The sequence below is a fragment of the Cariama cristata genome, unplaced genomic scaffold, assembly GCF_000690535.1.
Source record: "Cariama cristata isolate BGI_N322 unplaced genomic scaffold, ASM69053v1 scaffold17851, whole genome shotgun sequence".
NCBI lineage: Eukaryota > Metazoa > Chordata > Aves > Cariamiformes > Cariamidae > Cariama > Cariama cristata.
The window spans coordinates 1-23,899 of NW_009600019.1; the positions used below are offsets into that span (position 1 = coordinate 1).

The following is a 23,899-nucleotide window of genomic DNA, read 5'->3' on the forward strand; positions in this document are numbered from 1 at the left end:
GATGGCTGTGATGCTGCATAGGGGGTCGCCACTTTTGTCTGTGGGGACACGGGGGGTGCGACGGACACGAAGGGCCGACCTGCAGGCTCCATTCGGGCCTATTGGGAAGCGATTTATAGTGAAAGTAGAAGGGGAGAAAAAGGAAAAGATAGAGAGGGAGGGAGAGAAGGAGACAAAGAGATTATAAAGTCAAGGTCTAAATGTGCCTGTCATTAAAAACTAAGTGGCGGATTACAGCATGCAGGAAGTATTAGCAAAACAATGGAGCAAGAGACAATTCCACACACTGACAAGCCTGGACCATGCAGTCTGATCGGGCAGGCAGGGAGGGGAGGTGGCAAGAACCAGTGGAGTCAGGTCTATTTGAAGCTAGGCTGAATGTCAGGGAGAAAATACACTGGCCTTGTCACTTCTGTGGGGCAGGCAGCTGGACCCAGTGAGAATCGCTCGTCCTCCTCTGGGCAAGTGTAATGACCCAAACAGAACACTCCCCAGAACGCCACAGGCCATGACCAAGGACATCAGGCAGAGGAAGAGACTCTGTGGACATCTCCTCTGCTCAGTAAGCCTAGAGTTAAACCATACATGGCCTTCCAGAGCACCTGTCAAGACTTTGTGCTGGTTAGCTCAGGCCTTAAACTGTTCAGTGCTACAAAATGCAGGAATCCTAAACGGCTCTAAAACATGTGAAGAGCAAGTTCTATGCAGGAATACTACTGAGATGCTTCCACTCCACATGCTCTGATATCCAAGACTGGCAAGGAAAAAAAAAATGAGGGAAAAGAGGCAGAACTGAGGTTTCCTAGGAAAATTTCCCCAGAAGGAAATGTTGAGGGATCTGCAGAAGAAAGTGATCTTAGGAAAGAAAAGCTATACATGCAACTATTACGTTAAACAGAAAAAGAATGGAAAGACAGAGAAAAGCTGACTAAGGGAAGGAGCAATGGGAAAGCAGCAAGCAATGTTTTAGTCCACTTGTTGGGTATTGCACAAGTTAAATTGTTTCTCTAAAATTGTAAGCCTACATTCCCATTAAAAATAAAAAGATTATAGAATCACAGAATGGTTTGGTTGGAAGGGACCTTAAAGACCATCTCATTCCAAGCCCCCTGCCATGAACAAGGACACCTTCCACCAGATCAGGTCGCTCAAAGCCCCATCCAACCTGGCCTTGAACACTTCCAGGGAGGGGGCATCCACAACTTCTCTGGGCAACCTCTTCCACTGCCTCACCACCCTCACCGCGAAGAATTTCTTCCTAATATCTCATCTAAATCTTCCCCCTTCCAGTTTAAAGCCATTGCCCCTTCTCCTATCACTCCATGCCCTTGTAAAAAGTCCCTCTCCAGCTTTCTTGTAGGCCCCTTTTAGGCAGTGGAAGGCTGCTCTAAGGTCTCCCTGGAGCCTTCTCTTCTTCAGCGTCTATATGCACAGAACAACACCAAAAGGATTAGAGCCAGAAACAACAGTGATTTACAATGCACATGGGTGTGCCTCTACCCATCACATTAGCTCTGGAAGGCAAGAGTGTAACAGTTCTGGAGCTAAATCAAGGTGTCCACATAACAAAACAGGAGAGAAATCTTGATCTCTTGCAAGTGTTAGTCTATAAATCACCATTCTCCCAATCACCCAGGTTAATGAATTTTCAAGTAGCACCACCTGACCTTAATTGTGCCCTGTATAAGGCACTACGGGTGTGCTGACCTTAGCTGTGCTGAGCTTCACTTTTGACACCTGAGACAGCAAAAGGCAACAGAAAAAATAAAAGCGGCATAAAATAGACAGATAGGGAGACCAAGGCATAACAAAACAGCTATCCCTGAATGACAAGACCTTGGAGAATCTTGAATTTGTCACTTAGAGCACACACAGTGAACGTGCATTTTGATGCCTGTTGTAGCAGCATCCCATTCAAAATAACGTGTTCAAAATCTAACCAGCAAAATGAGACATAATGAGATCTTCACTGCCCAACTGTGAAGAAAGTAAACAGATGAATAAAGTATTCTTTGGGTAAACAGCAATCTTTCAAAATATGAAGTGGACAGATTACCTGCACTTTGAGAAACCTGGCTTTTTTAATCTTAGATATATTCGAAACAGAGAGAAATTTTCCTCATATCCATTGAAGACAGTCATTTTCACAGTGAGCAAATTAAAACACTCAAGACAGGGAAAAGAATATCATGCATCTCAGGAGGGGGAGCCCCTCCCATCTCCACAGAATCAAATTAAACTTCCACAACCAGAAACATATTCAGTGATACTTTGTTTATAGAAAAACTTTGAAACGGATCATTGTTGTTGTTCATCCTTGTAACTATGTGATGTCCTTCTGTGTATCTTGAATAATTACTTATTGATTACTATCAATTCGTATTTGTAACATGCATCTTCATGACTACCTGGAACTCTCAGAAATGCTACAAAAAGAATAGTATCTATTTTTAAATAATTGTGCCTTTTTTTAATGCTGTTTTTCCTAAGAAAACAAGCTTTTGCAATTGAACTGTTTGCCATCTCTTTTCCTGTGCCAGTTGCTTTCGGATTGGTTAGCAAATTTCAGTCAAATATGACAGACCACTAGAAATCTCAGTATATTTTCAACTTCAAGAAATTGTTGTGAAGTTACTGGCACCTGGTAAATGAGGGAAAAGCAGGTAGAACTCACCCATTTTTTTAACTTGTTGAGCAGTTAGCCACTGGCCAACCAGTACAACATCCTGCCTGGCTGGCCGGCCTCAATGTCATCTCCCTGCCGGGCCAAAGCATGCTCTGTTCTGCACTGCTTGCTGAGGGGGATGAGACAAGGGTGACAAGGGGGGAGAGAGCTGTTGCAGAAGGGGAAGGGACATGCTGGCCAAGTCCCCATTAATTCTGCCCCTTGCAGCAACCTGCCTGCATGAACTTCTTAAGCCAGCTTCGTCACCAAAGCACTGTGGAATAACTACCTCCGAAATAACTGTTTGGAGACCAATCTGCCTAAGCCAGCACATCTCAGTATCACTGCAACTACCTTTTCAGGTATCTTACAATTTTTTCAACACTGTTGTTTCCTTTCTTGCCACACAGTTTAACATTTTCCACTGCCAGTCTGATTTATTAGTTATTTAAGTTCCTTGGCCCAGAGCTGTACAGAATAAAAAGGCACGTACTGTAGTTTGATGGACGGTAAATTTGTCACCATTTTACTCAGAATTTTTTAACATGGCTTTGAATTATAATTTTAAATGGTTCATTTCATTTGGATTCTTTGGAAGTTTTAGTGCAATCCATTCACCTGTGTTACGCATGAGGAAGAGATATATATCTTTTCTTGGATTTGCTCATAGAAAGGAACTCAAATTGATGAAATGTTGAAACGTGGACGGCCCTCAACAGGGAGCAGTCTGAATATTTTATTTTTAAAATGGCTTTAATCAAATACATAAAAATTCTTGGTGTTTATTTAAATGAGCAATTGCCAGCAGCACTATGAACTTGATAAGAACAACAGTGATCCCATTGTGATAAACTTCAAACTTTTCTCTAAAAGCTCAGAGAGTGTAGCAGCAAGATTTTCACAACTTTAGGAAACAGTAACATTGCAGTTTGCATAGCAGTACTCTTTCACCTGTTGGAAACATGCTAGACACACTCAAGTGCCCTCTCTTTTGCATCTACCCTGCTCCTGCAGAAATGATGCACCCTGTACACATACATAAGCCATCTGCTGATGAACATGCATCAGGTGTTGCACTCATGCAGTACAAAAATGTGGATCACAATTTAGCAAGCTACATTCCTGTACTGAGTGCTACATTACTATTAGAATCAGACAATTTCCAAGGCAGCAGGCACCGCAGAAAAGTTATGAATCCCAAAGAATGCAGCCATGTCAGTTTTCACATTGTGCCACATGTGCTTTGTTACTTGAAAATGTGATGTTGTGTGTGTCTTATTTTTAGTCAGTTATATGATACAGTACTGTCAGTGTAGTGACCCATGGTTTTAGTTTTAAAAAGCTTGCTTCTCTAGCTTGAACCTGGGGTCCAGGGAAGATCCAAAATTGACAGGAATAAAGATAGCTTCTCATAGCATCCTGCCAACATACTTCAACACGTAACTGCTGCAGTTAATACTGATGTCATGGCTATTCAAGAACCTGGAAATTCCTTTTAGTTTGACAACAACCCAGCTTAAGTGGCAATTCTGCTGTCTTTGCAAGTGTTCCCCAGGACCTACACCAGTCAATTGCCACAGAAAGGACAGAAAACTAACCAAACCACAACAGACCTGAGCCCCAGGCTTCAGTGGGTTAAAATATTTTCTAACTCTCTACCAGCAACAAGAGATACCAAATCTGCCTCAAACCACAATTGCTGTCAATTTTAGTACTTTTGCTTTGACCATATTTATGGTTACTGTTTCCATTTCCACTGAATGTAATAGAAAACATTTGAGAAAAAACTACTGGAATACTTCTTAGATATACCTGCCTTCAGGTCTGAGTTATTCACATCTTTACAATGGAAAGATGTGGTTGGAGAAAGATCTTAGTGGAAGAATTTCATTCAACTTGTCAACAGCTGTTCTTTTTATTTTGTCTTTATTCAACATTAGTTAATAGGATTCTATGGGAAGGGTTCTATCATGCCTTCAAAAAAACGGAGGGCTTCTGTGCACACAAATAAAAGCAAGAACAGAAGGTTCCAGGGCTGAATTCCCTGAAAAAATTATTCCTGAAAAAACAATTATATGGCAATGTATGTAAATAACAGTAAAAAAGAGAAGAAATCTCACTCAAGACAGAGGTGGAAGAGGTATCACTCTGTCTCGTACATTTTGTTGGGTGTTGGTTGTCAAACTAAAGTCTTCTTGTTACCTTGCTGGACTCCTCCAGTTGAGTGCCTCGCTTCCAGGCCTCGGAGAACATGGAGCTGACGATACTTTGGGAACGGACATGTCCAGCTGGCTGGGTGTCAGAAACTCCACTGTCAGACTGATTAGAATGATTTGATTGAGATTCTGTTCAGAAGAAAGTTAAGAAACAGTTAGCACATGTTTCTGAATGTAAGAGTAAAGTCGGTGTGCTTATAATGCAACTCTGTGTAACATTTATTGGTCACACTTGTTAAACATGTTATCCCACCAAAGGACATCCATCGTTCCCACTAACTAATGCATAAGCTCTAGCTCACATCCAGGCTGTTACTGGCTGGAAAACACAACAGTGCAACAGATCCCTGGTATTAACCAAATCAGAAGCTCCACAAAGATGATAGTATGTCATATATGCTGCAAAGTAAAAACACACTGCAGCTGTATAGGTTCTGAAACACCCAACAGCTCCTGCAGTTTGGAAAAAGCCCTAGTTCATGCAACGCATGCAGCCTGCTCTCTCCAGCACTCCTTCCCAGCACAACCTTAGAAAGAGACACTGGACAAAGGCCGAGGACAGGCAGACTATGCTAGCCGAGGCAGTAGTCTGCTTCTAACTGCTCCATTCCTCATGGGAAGAGAAGGAATGATGCACATCCTGCAACTAACAAAAACGGATGATGCTCTGGGTCCATGGTGTATCTTGAAAAGACAGCCGCAACGACTGCCACATCAATTTATCCAGCCTGGCACCTGCTTTCTCTGGAGTCCCAAGGTGTCCTGGGGAAAAAGAGCATCTAGGCACAGGCTGGACTGTAGCTCTAGGAGAAAAAGCATGGCTGGTGGGCTGTCGCTCAGCTCCCCACAAGAAGAGAAACTTTATCAGAAAAACACCCAGCTTGGGTGGAGAAATTGTCAGTAACTGAGAATTTACCACTACACCTGGCAAGCTGTGGCACACAGCTGAAAAAACATGCTGCCTCCCCAATTAGGCTGAATTTGCTTAGCTTATTCCCACAAGCTACTTTCTGAACCTTTCCAATTCAGTAGCATCACTTCCTGACTTGTATCTGCAATGGACAAAACACTGTCACACAATACCCTGTTCTCAATAATGAAACTTGCCCCTGAGGGTTCAGAATAACCTGGCAATGTGTCAGTCAGCCCTGAACAGTGAAATGAGACTACACAAACCATTCATCAATTTTTAAACTGTTATGTGCTACAAAAAAAATAGTCCTAGTTATGCTGAGAGGTAAACAGGAGCATATTACTGCAGGCACACACATTTTGACACAGGAACAGAAACGGTATTTTCAAAGTTTGTCTTTAAAGAGATTGTTTAGGTCTTTGCCTTTGGGCAGGCACTATTTCTCATTTTCCATTTTCAAATATTTCAGTCAACAAAAGCAGTTTAAGAGCTACACACACATGCTCTATGCATCATTAAAACATATATTTGATTTCTATTTGTTAAATAGGTGAAGATAGATAGAGGCATCAGGAATTTGAAAGTAAGTTTTCTCTTCTCAGTATCAGGAAAACATTCTTTTCTGGAGGTGAACAAGAAAGTACTGTATGTTCCAAATATATACACCACTGCAAGTAATATAATAAAACAGGGGTTTTATATGTTTTTTCGTATATACGGTAAACATAAAGTCTATGTTTTAGACTAATCATAGCATAAAATACTTCAGAGAAACAGTCCATTTCCTGCAATAGCCCCTCCTGAGGTCTCCAGATAGCAGATGATAAAAAAAGTAAGGAAATCTTTCCATTATGACAGAGATCACATTATTACCTGGCAAACTAGATGAGCTGGAGCCTGACTTGATACTGGAGCTAGACAAGGAAGTCCAGTCATATGCTGATTCTGTTCTCTTCAATGCTTCCTGATAGTTCATGTATAGTTGCTTCCCATACTAAGCAAAATGACAAGCAAATTTAACAACTATATAGGCTGTGTACCCTTTTCAGACTGTTGAGCTCTACCTCTGGCTTCTCTATTCCATCTTTTTTTCCCCCAGAGAGAAATAACAGGCTTTTTGTTAAGGAGCTCAGGTAACATTAATTTTTTATTAGTGAATTGCTGAAAGAAAGAAAAACAGTTTATTTATGCTAGAAGAGGTAGCATCAAGCAAGAAAAGGGTCAATGAATAAACTAAGCCAACCTGGGGATCTTCAAAAACAATTTTGTTTTCTCAATTCTCTTTTCCCCTAAGCCTTTTTTTAAAATCTGTAAGGGAACTGGCTAAAATCTAGCCATGATGTCAATTAGAACTGTGTCATGTGACAGAGGTGCAGCAGAAACAAGAAGAAAGGGCCCAATTACTGAACTATCATAATAACAAAATCTAACAATTTTGCAAGGGAATGAAATATATAAAAACATTGTACAGTTCACGTTCAGAATAGTTAAAAAGAGGGAAGTTAGACTTAGCATGTATTTTGCTAAGTAACTGTGAGTGGTTGCAAACAGATAATGACAACAACTCTTGACAACAGTGCAAGACTGCCTAGAGGAGGTTACCTTAGCAATGCGGATGCCATTGATCCATTGGTGTAGAGTTCTTACATCATCACAGCAAAGATACTTGATATACTGGGATTTCTTCTGGATCTGAGGATGCTGCAGAAAAATTGTAAATCCTCATCAATATTTTAATAGCTAGGAAAGCAAGGAAAGCAATGTATCTGTTGAGGTCTATACAGACAAAGGTAATGCTGCAAGCAAACATATAAAGACAAATTCATTCTGGACTTCAGTGAGAATCAGCCTTTCAGTTTGTATTTGCCATTCACCCCTCCAAAAACATGTTCATGTTTTGGATATATTTCCCAGTTTAGTGAATCTTCATGGCACAAAACTGAGTTTCTACTAAAAAAACCTGTATGGCTTCTATACATTGGTACTAACATAAAACATCAATGTTACTTTGTAAAAATTGAGGAAGGCAGAACTCAATCCTTCTTACTATAGCAATTTGGTGATTCAGCAGTTCCAAACTGAAAATATAGCTTCACTTTGTCCAAGTTACCCAACTAACTCTATCCCAATAATTTACTTAAATATAGGGACAATTTAGACACAAAATTTGACTTTAACATTTTCATGTACTAATTTACGCTCAGAATGGCAATACTTTTAAAAAAAAAAATCTACTTAGGTAAGACTTAGTCCGGTTTACTCTGTGCGGTCAACAAGTCTGAAAAAATAACTCACTATTAACCTGTCCAAATGATGTGGCTAGAAAGTGACATGTAAACGGAAGAAATCAATTTTCTTTAAGGAATTTACAAATACCTACAAACACTGACTTTTTTGCTTTTAATTGCATTCAATTACTGCTCCAATGACCTATAACAACATGGAAAATATTTCCAGTTTCAGGTGTATGCTTTCTCCCTTACTATCATGTTCCATATTTGATATTCAATGTCTACCTCTCAGTAGGCCTAAATACATGTTATCCTGTCTACTGGAAGATGAAATAATTTTTTCACACAGTGGACAGGCAGCTGCGTATTCATAGAATCACAGAATGGTTTGGTTGGAAGGGACCTTAAAGATCATCTCGTTCCAACGCCCCTGCCATGGGCAGGGACATCTTCCACCAGACCAGGCTGCTCAAAGTCCCATCCAACCTGGCCTTGAATGCTTCCAGGGATGGGGTATCCACAACTTCTCTGGGCAACTCCATGCACATAAAACATTCTAATTTACTGATGTACACAACACCACATGAGCTACAGACCAAGGAAGGTAAGAGGTCAAAGGAAAACTGTAGGTGCAACTATAACCATCTCTTGTTACTTGCACTATTTTCAAATCCATCCTTCACTTGCTGTGAACATACTGTGAAAATCTGTTTTAAAATAGCTTTATAGCTAGCTATCTTGAAGGAACTGACACATTTTGAACACTGCGTGGGAGTCAAGACAGACTGGGAGATCAGTTGATGCAATTTAAAATAACTCGGAGTACTCAGTTTATTAATCTCACGGTTTAAGATCAGGTCACTGCTTTCATAACATTTTTTTCTACTTGTTCTTTCTACCTGTCCTTTATACTCAGAAGTTTCTTCCTTTACAGCACCCCCTTTCCCTCAGGCTGGGTAATACGGGTAGACTTGACTCTCTAATATCAATTTCTGCACAACTCTGGACCTGCGCTCTGAGAAGACAGCAGCTCCCTGAAATTAGCATTCCAAGGGGTATTATCTCACTGAACTCTTGTACAGTATGGAGTTGCCAAATGGAAAATAAGAGTTTAGTGTTATGTTTTAGAGTATGATGAACAACTAAATAGACTAGGACTCATCAGTCTGGAAGTAAGACAATTCAGGGCATTATGAAAACATTTACAAAGTCATGAGTAGCATGGAGAACAGGCAACAATTGTTCACTAACTTCCCTTCCTATATAAGAACTAGAGGAAAATGAAATGAAAAGCAACTGATGGTTCAGAACAAGCTAAAGAGCATACAAGGTGTACTCAACGGCTGCAGCATTCTAAAAGTTTCTTAGAATCCCAAAAGAGATAGGGCATACTCAGAGTAAGAATGCACCTAGGGCTATTAACAGCCAAGATCCACTCCACAGCTCCCTAAGTTTCTAAAGGGTGAAAAAGTATTCTATGGAAATATGTCTACAAGACTGTCCTGTACTTCTAATTTTTCCCCAAGCAGCTTATAGAGAAAGGCCACAGTCAGAGAAATCGAGAGTCCTAGTTGAATCCAGTAAAGCCATTCTTCTGCTTCTCTCTATGATCTTTTTCCCTCCTCCCCCCCTGCAATCCACAGGGATCTTCTAGCAGGTGGAAGAAATCTGTCAGCTTGATGTGGAAGAAAGTGATTCACAGCCATTTCTTCCCTCTGCACTACTCCCCACATGGCATTTTCTCTGTTTTTTTTCACTGTATTTCTGTCAAGGAGGCTTATTACAACTCCACAGAAGATGTAGTTAAACATAGCTTTCTCATTGTCACTGTAGCTTAAGGCAATTTTGATATCTCATGTTCAGAATGAAGATAATTTAGAGACTCATCCTGAAATCTGACAGGCATAGTTTTCCAATTGTTATATTACTACAGGAAGTGTATTCTAAATTATAATCTCTTCCAAGATTAATATTGTGTTAATCAGCTCTCACTCACAATTAGGAAGTGTAGTTATTTTAAGGGACTAAGATTACTGTCGAAATGCTTCAAGCTCTTTAATTGCTCTTTTTAGTATGAGAATTTTCAAAACAATTAACAAGTTACCTTTAGCACTAAACAATAGTCTGTGGGTGCTTTGTATTTGTTCCGATAGTCCTGTCCATAGTAAACACTGACATGGTCTAGCTGTAGAAAGCACACGAGATCCCGTGAGACCTATTAAATACAAAAATAATAATTTACAAAATATCTTTATAAGAAAGCCACATGCACTGACGAAATCAGTCTAGTATTAAGATCCAACACTAATACAAGGTCTAGTTAAGGTCAAATATTAGTTTCAATGTGATTCGAAAACTACCAATACAAGGAGATACAGCCATGCATAAAGTCTTGCATCGGACATTCATTTTTAACCAGGATATCCTTTTCCAAATTCAGTCTGGTTTTTTGTGTTTTGTCTGCATTTTGCCTTTTGACAACATTTTACACTGGACTACTAGTGTTTATTCAGCATTGGTATCAGCAGAAAGTAAATAGGATTGGTTGACCAGGAACTTTTTAACAGCTGTTGGTTACATTTCATCTTGGTAATAATCAAAGTGTCCAAATTCCACTGTGACTGAGTAAAATTCTAGTGATGTTTGGCAGCAATTGTAGGGCACAATTTCAACAGGCTGTCTTGCATATAGATTGTTTTAACGAAGCTAAAGACTGCGGAAAGAACATCTGAGATGTATTCCACTCTAAAGGGAGCTGATGCGTTGACAGAGATTCCCTCTTCATTGCCAGCTGTGTGGGAAGTGGACTTCCTGTACAGGGGATCCGTTGATGCTGTCAAGATTGATCGATTCATGGACAACTTGAACTCACAGTAGTTCAGTCTTGAAGCTATAATACATTTACAACAGCTTTCTATTTACTTTTCATTACTGATACACACAGAACAGCAGTAAGTGACACTGAAGAAATGGTATTATGTTTATTTGTTTCAAAAAACATAGCACAAATTGGTCCAAAAAGAATGCCATCTATATGAACTAACTAAATCCAATGAAATCATGCAGACTGATTATGAAGTTGGTCTGGTATTTTATAATTGTTATCTGCAGTGCAATTTCATCCTTCATCTGAATTCTGCCTGAGATAAGACAGCCCCTCAACTCCACCAATTATTTTTCAAGTGTTTCTGAACACCTAACCCCAAGTTCACTCAAAAAGCAGACCCTTGTCTTCTTGCATTTTTAAATTTGGGGTTACACCCTTCACATCAAGTGCTACCATAGTAATTTATACAATATTTCCATGATAAAGCTGCACTTTTAATTATGGGATGTGGCACTAGGCAAGACACAGCTAAGTCAATATTTAAGGCTGGCTCTTGTGCACACGATTTACCAGCAACAAACAATTCAGGGAAATTGCTTTAAAATAGCATACCTTTGCCTTCCCTTTAGGGACATAGTAGATTCCAGAAGCTCGAAGAAGAAAGTAACGTTTCTTCCAAGATTTCTTACCATCCTCTTTCAGCCACAAAACTCCCTCAATCTCTGGCACGGTTACAGAACTTCCACAGAAACATTCCTGCCAATGAATACAGTGGTTTAGGAAGAGAGAAACAGACAGAACATACAGCATGCAGTGGTTTGTTTTTAATGACTGAATTTCTGAAATTCTTTATCTAAGGAATGCACACATAACAGGGACAGGTCTTCTTTTCATGCAGTGATGTAACTTAAGAGATTAATTGTAGAAGCTCTAAGGTAATTCAGACAAACACAATAGGGGATCTTAGTATTTTCTCAGTGCAAGAATGGCAACAAAAATACTAGCAGCTACTGTTAAGATTTTCTAACCACTGCTTATCAGTAATAGATCCCGCAATGGTTTTACTGGTTTTAAAGTCACGAGGTCACCTTATAGATACAGCATCATAAGTCTAAGTATACACAAAACCTAATTACATATCCATCAGATATAGCTATAATTCATTCCACGAGTACTTTGTTGCTACTAACTGCCAACACTACAACTTCTGTGAAGGTTCTATCTATAAAGAGCCAACAGAGGAAAACAAATGCTTTAAAAACGCTCCATATTAATATGCAGCACAGAGATTTATGAGTAATCCTAGCAGACAGAAAGAATTAGACAGAATGACAACCCTCTGCATGCCATGGCTTTAAGCATCTTTATGATCCACAGTATTCACATGACCACTTATTAAAACCTGTATTAATAATATACTAAAAACACACATATGCTACTTATAAGTTAAATTGTAATAAGTATAATCCAAAATTAAATACCCAAAGTATTTACTTTTGTGCAACTACTGAAATCATAACCATTATTCTGGAAATCAAGTGGAAGTTATGACACTTCAGCATGGGTATATCTCTACAAAAATGTCACAAAACCATTACGTTCTCAGCTTATGGAGGTTATGTTTACCGTTTGCTTTATTTGCTCCACACATTTTTTTTGTTGTTCTTAGTTCTGTAAACTATTTAAAGTGTTTCATATTAACTGACTTTCTTTTCTGTTACTCATTTTTTAAATTTAATATTTGACTGTTTATTTTAAAATGTAATCAAAACAATTTTTAACTACTTTGGTTACTATTAAAATTTAAAATATTAACATAGACTAGTCATTGAACCAATGCTATAGAATTTTGTAGAGAATAACAATTTGGAGAGTAAAAAAAAAATAAATAAAAAAAGCTACCACCACAGGTCAAAAAACCAGGTGATAGTTCTGCAAATTTCAACTGGTTTTAGCCATAGGTACGGGTAACCTCATTTTGATTATCACTGTGTATGGCATTTTAGTTATTGATCAAAATAAAGACACATTTTTATTAACTGATTGTATCTGAAACTGGGTAACGTTAAAATAGCCATTTATCTCAAATGTACCACATTCCATTCACAGTTGCTTCAGATTTACATTCAGCTCTATCAATTTCAATCACTACAACCTTTCAGAGTTTAGCTTCAAGCTCTGAAATGACCACTATGCCCTTTTTGTTTTCGCAGTCTTACCTCTAGCAGCACCTCTTTATTTCTGTCTGCCATCTCAGAGGTTTCTTTCTTCCCTAGAAGATAGTTCTGTAATAAGAGAAAGTTTAGTATTTCTATAGGCATTCTGAAACCAAGTCAAATAATATTTCTCATTTACCTTTCTGTAGCAGTAAGAAAAAAGCCCAGCTATTAGCTAAGAACAATACATTAATTGAACAAAACTTTGTAATGCAATTGAAACTATCTGTCAGACTGCTAAATAATAGATGGAACTAAGTTATAACCACCTTTTCCAGAAATATCAATTAGTCCATACTAAATTACAACCACCTTTTCCAGAAATATCAATCAGTCAATTCTCTTAAGTAACAGCCTCATAACAACATTGTCCTGGCTTTCCACAAAACAAACAGCTGCCTGGTACAATGCATCCAGAAATAAAGATATTATGAACTTGAAATTCCCACAACAAAAATATTTAAAAAACCAGAGATCTTTAAACTTGTTACATACTGCCATTATTGACGTGTTCAAAGAAGCACACACAGAAGCAATTTACTTCTTTCTACCTTGCCCCGACATTTTTGCTGAATAAAAAAATTTATTTTTCATGAAGAGTTACTAAATACTCTTTGTCTTTTTAAAACGAACCTAACTATGCATAGGTGCTGTATCTTATTTAATAAGTTTTGTAGTCATCTTCAGCTTGGAAAGGACTGGGACAATGAAAAAAAAAAAAAATCTTCCTCTTCCTAACCCCTAGCTCTTATATTGGAAAAAAAAAATATTCACAAAGTTTAACCAGTTCAATATTTTAAACCAAGGAGAAAATATTGGTTTTCTGCTGGTACCTCATTCTTGTTGACGGCGACTACCATATGTACTGATAGTAAACGTATCCTCTATATGCTTTTAAAAAGAATTTAGAGTTTTGCTGCTTCATTGCAAAGCACTTGAATAAGACCTGGCTTTCAATTCTTGCTCTAAAACAAAACCCTCAACCAAAAAACCCAACCCAAGTACGCTGATGGTATCCCAAATGATAAGCATGCAAAACTGATACTCAGTTTAAATCCAAGAAATTGCCACATAGATACCATACAGATATAAAAATAATCTATGATCCCAAAAGGGAATACATTAGGTATGAGTTGAGAGATCAAGTGATATTATAACCAGTTCTTTCAAATTCAAATTCTTCAAAAAGCCACCTTCTGCTTTTCTGTTTCTTTTCCTCCACTCCCTTACAATACTGAATTGTAATGTAATGAATGCCGGACACCAAATCTTAGCTACCATTTGAGAGAGAAGAGGGGCCTTTGCTTTCCTAGCCAGGGAACAGGAAACACAGGTGAATAGAGGCAGGTCCCAGCTTCCACAGGGAGGGACACATGCTCTCTTCTCTTCACTTGCCGTTTGACCATGGAGTAGCTATTCTCTTACATTTTCTGTTCCCCTTCCTGCCAGAGATGTAAGAATGCACAGTGAAGAGGCGTTACTATTAGCAATATCTGCCAACACCTTTCTTGCATAGTTACATATTTGAACAGCACTACGTACTGGTGTAAGTGCCATGAAACTGCTTGCCTTCATCTCCATCAAAATTACCCACAAACACATTAGCAAACAGACTACTTCAGCTCGTGGTTTTCTGCTAGGGACTTGGTTTTGTGCCAGCCACAATGTGGATGCACATGGTGCCGAAATGTAAAGTTGCCTGGCATTTTAATACATACAGAAGTATCAAAATAAAGTATGGAAATGAATGCTACCAAAAAAAGTAAGAAACTATGATCAGGCACGAGTGTGTGCACACACACTCGCATTCAACATGAATCTCAGGCTTACCTGGGGATTCTTGAAAAGTGCGTATTTCTCTATACGTTCCACAAACATTAGTTTGTTTTGACTATCCCTTGTCCAGTTCAGAAGATTTTCAACTAAATTTTCATGATCTTCAAAGATCCTTTCTGCAGCAATAACAAGAGAGCAAATACATTTGAATCTGTCACAATTTGTGGCAGAAATTAGTCTGTAGTCGTATCTGGGAGACAAGGCATATACGTAGAGAAAATAGAGTTCAAGGTCTACTGAAATGGGGAAGAAGTTTACACTAAGAAACTAAAAGAACTTAGTCAAATCTCAGACGTGCCTGGTTTAATTTTACACATACACTCACTCAAAACTCACTTCCGTCTCTTCAGACTTATAGCTCCATCAATATGGGAAGTGTCTTTGTTTTTTTTACCTGACAAAGCCTACCATCCCACATGAACACAGAAGACTCAAATGATGACATTTCAAAACTTATGAGTACAAATAAGAAGGTTATCACATTTATATGTACTCTGGTCCACACAACCCCTGGAGGAATTTGTAAGGCAGCTTTTTCAGCACAGAATTTGTTTCTACATCCCCAATTACTATCTCACTTCTCAAGTGTCAAAAAAAGTAATAGACAATGATCGGAGGGAAAACAAAATGCTTCTGCAATGCAGAATACTCATGGTTAGTGGGGATATTGTACAAGAAGCCTGAAAACTGACACTGTGTATTTCTTACAATCTATCTTGCTGAATAAACGAAGTATCAACAATAGCTTCTGAGAACTCTGAGCTTTGACTCTCTGTTGAAACAGTTATCACAAGTACAAGATGCTGAAAACAGGCAAAAGAGAAGAGAGGAAGAAACAAAGAGGAAAATTTACTGGAATGGAGGAGAAATACCTGAAAACCCTTATTCTAAAGCAAATAAGGAAGAATACATCTTTGGAAAACCACTAGACCAACATTCTCCTCCTTTCAAAGATGCTGAGGTAGAATCTGGCTTTCTGCAATTTGTTCCCTCTTCACATAGGCCACACAGTGGCATTTCAGCAAATTAATTTCTTTCAGAATCTTTTGGGACTTGCTTGACCTTTCAATTACATCTGAAAGCAGAACACATTTTTTTTCCCCACAAAATCAATTACACCACATTTTTACAGAGGGTACATGGCACTGATCACATCCAGACCTAGGAGCTATCACTAATGAGACTGAGATGACAGATGACATCTCAACATCTTTGGTAATTAAGAATACTAAGCAGACTGAATGCAACAAAATGTCATCTGTAGGGAATGAATTAAGGTTTGAGATGACAACACAACACTACGGAGGTCTCAGTGAGAACTTTCTAAGAAGCTTTCAAGTTACAACTCACAACTTCCATCAAGCTTATCAGCAACACAGCAATACTGTCTTCCAAGAAAGTAAAAAAGGTGTTACCTAACAGAAGAACAAAACAAAAAGCTTCAGAGGACTGTCATACAAAAGCTTAAATCTCACTCATTAGTGAAACCAGATAGCTTTCAAAACATATGAACTGTTATTACAAGAAGAACAATAACTGAACTCAAAACAACTTATTCACCAAGTGTAAATGCACCTATAATATGTAAAACTGCATATAATGCAATGTTCCTATTATGAAACATACTCTCTAAAATTAAAGCTTTGTAACTCACAGATACTTCATAGATGTACTCTGCTCTAAATAAGAAAATGAAAACAACCTCGGTCCCAACCAAAAGAAACCTTCCAGGGTTGTTTCTGTTACAAACTGGCAGGGTAAAACTAGGCAAAGCATTTCATTCTGCATTCTGGAAATAATATCACTGAGTTCTCCTGAAAGTACACATAAAGCTCCTGGTGAAACCACTACATACTAACAGGTGGCCTTCTACTTCAAGTACATGTACCTAAATCGGACTCCTCAAAAACTACTTAACCACACACATGTGAAGCACACCACATAAAATGCAAAAACAGTCAGGAACTCCACAGGCTTCATGTCTTTCTCCACAGTTTGTTAGCGTAAGGCTTTCACTGCATTTTATTGAACTGTGCAATTAATGAGCAATCAACTGACATGACAACATGGTAAAATACACTGTGAAGGTACATAGGTCTTCTGTGTCCCACTAAAGAAAAATATTATAATAAAGGACTGCCTTGCTCCTACACAGGCACTGCCAGAAAAAAATGTTTCAAAAGACGAACCACTGGCAAAATAACATAGTACAATACACAATAGCACAGAGCATGAGGACTTTGTAGGAATAATTTTTTCACCTGTTTTTCAAGTTCCAGTACAAAACATACGAACCAAACAGGCTGCATTTTGGATTGCCTTTTTAAAAAAAACACCTGTGTGAAATCTATGAAAAACTACCTAACAGTTGCCCTACCAAGGTTGAAGGAAATTCAAACTGAAAAATGAAAGAGGAAACTGAATTTTACCATCTCACATCTCTCTTCAGCTGAGCATGTTGTAGTCTGAAATTAAAATTCTGTTAATTATAACAGATGATGTTCTTTAGTTTGAAGCTCTTTCAATACAGTAGTCAAACGATGTCATTCCCAGCATGTCACTGAGCCCATACAATAAGGCATGAATACACTTGCAAAACACTCAAAACCAAGAGAGATTTGTTAACTCTGGTTTCATTTCAAAATAATCTTAATTCAGTCACACTGTTAATTTGGACAAATACCAGTTTATCTTTCTGTCTGCAGCCTAGTTCTTTGTTTCTAACAGAAACCAAAAATATTTTTTCCAGTATTTTTTTTTCCTTTATTCTTTCCAGGCTGCACAGTGAATGGAATTGTCTTTTGAAAGCAAATCTAGGATGGGAAAGACCCCTGGTTGAACCTTGAGTTCAGGATCCTAGGACCTACACATTCAGAGATTTTTCAGTGATAGAAACATAAAACTATTGCAGAATTTATAAGGTTATTTATGTACACTATTCTCATCGGTAAAATGTTACAGAATTATACCTTTGATTTTTATAAACTTAATTTGTGCAAATTCTTTCCGGTTTCAAAACTGGGTAACTTTTAAGATTTCATTTATTAAAATTTTAAGGTTTTGAGCCTAGTAAGAGATTATTTTTCATATGAAAGTTAGAAGAATCAAAGGATGCCTTGTCACCTTACAATGGCCTTCTCTGTCTAACAATAAGCAAAGGTAATATGCTGTGCTGCCTGAAATAGAAAAGGTTTCACCAAAAGAGAGAGGAAATACTAATTTGGATTTTAATTTGAAATCAAGATACTTGGGTTCAGTCCTGGGCTTTTCTTTAGTCAACAGGTAAGGTGCTTAACAGCTCTCTGATATAATTCTTCTCTGATAATGGAGATTAATAATACTGTTTTTCTATCATTTTTCCCCTTTTTTCCCATTCAGATGTTATACCCTTTGGCTAAATGAACAACTTACATTGTGGTATGTGCAATGCAGTGCAAAGGACCTTTAACTGCCCTTAAAGTCATATTTCCAATTTTATTAAAATATTTAACAGGAAAAAAAATGTAGACAGCTTTTTGTAGTAAGAGCTATTAGAATCAATACAAAATACTATTTACAAAGAGGAAGATGCATGGTAAGATTTTTATCCCTTACTTCTTTCTTCTGTGATGAACACATCAAAACCAAGAGGCTCAGTGACTAGACATCAGTAAAATTTCTTAGAATTTAGACATGCTTTTAATATGAAAGAAGAAAACATTTCCAGATCATTCTGAAATGTGATTCATGAACATTTACTACATGAATGAACATTTACTTCATGAATGAATGAGATGATGAACATTATGAAGACAAGATTTTAAAACATTCTGAGGACATAAATATAGACAAGTATTACATTAATAGAAAAGAATTATAAATGTTCATAATTATTACTTACCCATTTGCAATTCAGAGATGGTTTCCACCAATGACCAGTCTAAACTGTAACTGCAATGTGATTTGTCCATCAGATTGTCCAATACTTGTCTCACTGTTTGCCTCTCATCCACCATCATTGTTTTTGAGCTGTCATCAGACATATGGACTCTGATCACCAACTATTAAGTAGAAAATTGGGAAAACAAGAATGATTAATTTTCGTTCAACCAAAACACTCCCTCAAGATGTAAAAAGTCATAAATGAAAGTTAGATATTTGTATGATGGACACTTAACAAGATACTGTTCTCCTTCAGTATAAGAGAGTAAATATAAAGGTCTTCCCAATACAATGACAATGTGTTTTAGTTGTGTGTTAAGGAGGGAGGGGAAATCCCTCCTGCCAAAGTGTCCTGTTCTGATTAATAAAGTGTCTTTGTGACAATTTTTCTCACATGCCTAGGTGGAACAAACACAGATATACAGTAATGCACAACCTTATATAGAATCAGAATTTTTCAGATTTGCAGTTCAAGCTTTCTGCCCACTTCCTCCATATTTTCTAAAAATGCTGATTATGTAAATAGTATATCTACACTAAATCTTCTTTTTCTGGGGAGTATGAAGCATTAATGCAAAAGAAATCTGCTTTTAAAACCCAATGGCTTTGAATAGACACTTTAAAGAGGTCACTGTCCAGAAAGAAAAATGCAGCCATTTTTTTAATCAATCAAAAAACTTAAGACAATAGATTCTTCTTGCCAATCATTAGGCTTCCTTTTTTATACCTTGGTTCAGCTGGAAACGTTAAAACGCACTAGTTGTAATACACCAGTTGGCTTGTTAATTCCCATCTTCCACGCAGGACAGTTTTTCAGCTTTCGATATATAAATGTAAAAGGCATTTAAAGCTAGAGAAAAACTCCAAATGTAAAATAAGAATGCTAAATTTCAAGGGAACACTTTATATTCTTTAAGAGTACATCAAGTAATGTCAGTAGACATTCTCTACTTGGTAGCCTCTGTCTGTAGTCTGGAATGCTTGTATTCTATTTATCACTGGAAAATCCTGCGATGTATAATAGGAAGGGATCTGTAAAGAAAACAGACCCAAATTTTAAATGTGTGACTGCTTAATATACAAACTCAGGAGGCTGGACCTTCAATTCAGCTCTGGGTGGAAGTTGTCAAAGTCTTATCAATGTGCACTAGCTGCAAAATAAGCTAATCCTTAAGAAAAACATAATGTTATTCCATACACTAGGATTTTCTTGATTAGGTCCAGTCTAGATGAGAAAGCACATTACCACTCCAGGTCAGCACGCTACAGTGTTCCTATTTTATTCAGGGCAACTTAAGGGTAACAGACAAAAATGAGAAGAATTCTGCCTGCATTGTCCAGGTGAATAAGTATAAAATTAAGATCTTGTTTTAAACCAGTATAAATAACTTACCTTTTTCACTTGTGCCTCTTTAATCTTCTCTAACGCAACCCTAATCTTCTCAGCTTTGAGTTTAGCAGCCTGTTCCTCCTAGGGGCACACAACACACAATTCCAGTTAACACAAACTTCAGTTTGGTTTTAGTGGATTTAATTTTGAGACTACCATGCTTTAAAACATGAACTGAAATGCTGATTTATCCACCTATAAATCCTCAACTATTTCTTAGTGATGATGAAGACTATTATTTTTTAAGACAAAAAGTGTTACTATAGATATCTAACATTTAGAAATACAACTGCCGTTATCTCCAAAAGAACATACTGGAGGCATACATTTTGTATAGACACACTTGACATTTCTCTGTTCTTCCATACTGTAAGTAGTCTTGTGCATTGCTAGCAAACATTTTAGTATACCATGTATTTAGAGTCATAGATTTGGACAATACATATTCAACAAGAACTTACAATTGAATACGCCCAATAGATTTTGATCAACATAAAACATAAATAGCACACTGACAAGTATCAGAATTTAGCAGCACACAGAAAGTATCGAAAACAAATTCTATACATTGGTTTGGAAGATCTTAAACTATTAAATCCATTTGCAATAAGTAAGTAGCTTGAACACTCCCTTTATCTTTACTAAATCCAGGCTGTATTTCTCCTCACCTTAAGTATTTTAAGACACATAAAGCAAATGAGCATTCTTTTCTTTGATGCTCTTCTAAGCAATCGGGTTTTGTTACAACTGGAAATGAATTAACAATTCAGATAATGTAAATCTATTCTATCTGCTGATGCTAAAGAAATCTGTATATTGTAAGACTAACAATATTGGTTCTTAATTTATGGAGATTACTGATATTTCTGTCGAACATGGATTTGAAATATGCAGCTAAACAAGCAACCACTCTTTTTAAGATGATATATGCAGATTTCAGATTTTAGAAATCTTAAATGTGGATGTTCACTGTGGTCAATAGCTAAAAGCATCGTAATTATTTAAAAAATTCTAGAACAATAAACAAACATATTAAACAAACAAATCCCCTCCAAAATATTCAATCTCCTTAGAAGAGAGAAATTAAGATTTTTCTCAGATCAAAACTAGCACAGCCCATTACAACAACAAGCAGCACGCAGCATACATTTAGTTCTGCATTGCTTTCTTGTATAAATGTAATTTGTGGTTTCTTTACCATGTATTTAGATGCTTTTCTTGTAAAAGTCAAGATTCAGCCACCCTGAAATCCACAGAGTTTAAGTTTTCCACTTCTCAGTGAATTACTAATATTCCTATCAACTGCTAAAGGGCATTCCCTATGCTATTTATTGTACTCTTAGTTAACAGCTTTTGCTCCCTCACACCTGTGAGCATACCACACACCGGAAAAAACAACAGCTAGACAGGACAATAAGCCGCCTTGTGAGAAACATAATTCTTTTCAATAAAATGAACCAGTAAGTTGACACGAGCAGAAATAATGTGAGCTTGAAACATTATCTGAGAACTCAATTACCTAGGAACATAGGTTTTTATTAGTCTACAGGGAACTATGGCTTTTTATTTACCATAATGATGGTATCATGTAGCTTAGAAAGGTTAAATCAGATCAGCATTCTATTACAAACAAACAAACAGTGCCATGATGCTTAGAATCATTTAAGTGTAAAACACACCTAGAACTCTAAACTATTCTTCTTCTTCCTTAATATTAACCATTTCCATTTGTAGAAATAAATTATTACTAAAACCCAAGGCTTTAAATACTTGTAAGTTTCTGGAAGCGATGCTATGCACCTGTGCATTATGAAATCAGCAAGAGCAAAAGATTTTTTTTATTTTATCATATATTTGGAGAAACTGTAATTTATAGTTTAAAAAAGCTGCTCACTAAACCAACCATAAACCTTTATCGCTGTGCAAAGGTTGACAGCACATTTGGTTTTGCTCTTCACTGAATTTTCCACCCTGTTTCACCACACACCTGTGCAACGCAACTATCTATAGCAAACCCCAGCAGGAGCACTTTACAGCCACAGTGCACAGGCAGCAACAAGACAGCAAGCAACAAGGAACCAGCTGGGGGCCTCTCGTATACCTGCATCAACACAGCTAAAATATCTTTGCTGATCTCAAGGTTTATAATCCATCATTCCCTAAAATGCTTTTAAAAATAAACAAATATGTAGAACAAAAAAGATTTTGAGGATTTACTATTTTAACTCCTACTGATTACTTTTGATTTCCCACTCAATTTTAATGTGGGTCCAGAGATCAGGATCCCTTATACTTTACTAGAGTTTAATAAAGTCAGTTTAAATTAAAAAAAACCCCAGAACTATGATTACAAAAATAAGGTTTCAACCAGCAACAAATTATAAACAGAGGCCTGAATCTACTTACTGGAAATGCAGAGAGGGAAAGGAAGCAAGAATTAGAAATTTCTGAAAGTACATAGTAGTCAAGGATTTTAAGTTACTCAAGTTTTGCTTTATAGTTAGTGAGTTAGTGCTCAGGTTGTTGTATCATTGCTGATGTGACAAACGAGGTTTCACTGGAGCAGGCAGAGGAACTATCTATTTTGATTACCTAATAAAATAATTTAGTAACTACAGAAGTCTTCAAAACTCACAACAATTTATTCTATTTCTCTCCTAATGGGCCAAGAAAACAACCATGCACAACCCCTCCCCACCAAAACCACCCCCAAACTGCACTCACACACAAACACAGGCTCTCTCCTCTCCCATGCATGGAGCCAAGACAACTCCTCGATGGCAGGAAGGATGTGCAATCCATCAGCCTGTACCAAGCAAACAGCATTTCTCATTGCACATGGAGAAAGGTGACAGGTGGCAAAAATACCTGACTAACTGTAAACTATTCAACGCCACAAACTAACAAGACCAGGACATATAGTCCAATCACATTTTACTTAGGTTTTTATTTCCACTCTGCTAATAAATCCTTCTAGTAATAGTGATGCGAGTTAGGTTGCCAAAGGGTCATAAATACGCATGTAAATGACAGGACTGCTGCCTAGGTCACGGTTTCACAGGTGGCATATACCAACGTACATCCCTGATATGGCTCATACGCCTGCCTCCCTCGCACAGCATTACTTCTCAGATATAGCAGTCACAGGGCTGCTGTGGCCACACAGACAATTCAGTCAGGGAGCTGATCTGGTTGAAAATTAACACAGCAGAAAGACTCAGTAGAATCCACTCCTTGGTAAGACAGCCTTTATGGTCACATACATGCTATAGAAAAGCATAAAGGAGATATATACATATACCACTGCGTAAAAACACCAAACATAAAGGAGTGTCACTTCCACCCCTGACAGGAAAAGGTTATTCTCTTTTAGTAGTGGTACACATGACCGCGAAATTGCAACATAAATTCCTCACTTCAATGGGTCGGCTTCGGGAGTATTTTTATACTTGCATTTTAAAGTTTTGAGCCAAGATTATTTTTGGTTATGGAAAACATCACACCTGATTGAAAGAAAGCTTGGCAACATACTTATGTTAAGAACTTGTTCATCCAAAACGTCCTAAAGTATTGTGATTTTATGCCTCATATTTCTAGGTTGAGGTTTTATTTTCTTTTCATTGTACATTTTTAAAGTGTCATTAACTGATCTCTTTTAGAGAGATCATTGGCAAAATGGGAAAA

General features: G+C 37.5%; 1 protein-coding gene across 1 annotated transcript in view; it reads right to left on the reverse strand.

The window, feature by feature from the left end:
- Positions 1-6: 6 nt before the first annotated feature.
- Positions 7-23,899, reverse strand: part of RAPH1 (Ras association (RalGDS/AF-6) and pleckstrin homology domains 1) — a gene marked incomplete at its 3' end in the record, with an annotated part of 55,318 nt that continues 31,425 nt past the window's right edge. Inside the window, exons 4-13 of the mRNA XM_009709896.1 lie at positions 20,219-20,296; positions 18,785-18,944; positions 14,899-15,020; positions 13,072-13,137; positions 11,465-11,608; positions 10,130-10,240; positions 7,397-7,495; positions 6,668-6,788; positions 4,868-5,010; positions 7-98 (exon numbers count right to left, since the gene is read on the reverse strand). Coding sequence (XP_009708198.1) covers positions 7-98; positions 4,868-5,010; positions 6,668-6,788; positions 7,397-7,495; positions 10,130-10,240; positions 11,465-11,608; positions 13,072-13,137; positions 14,899-15,020; positions 18,785-18,944; positions 20,219-20,296 — 1,136 coding nt within the window. The remainder of the gene's footprint in view (positions 99-4,867; positions 5,011-6,667; positions 6,789-7,396; positions 7,496-10,129; positions 10,241-11,464; positions 11,609-13,071; positions 13,138-14,898; positions 15,021-18,784; positions 18,945-20,218; positions 20,297-23,899) is intronic.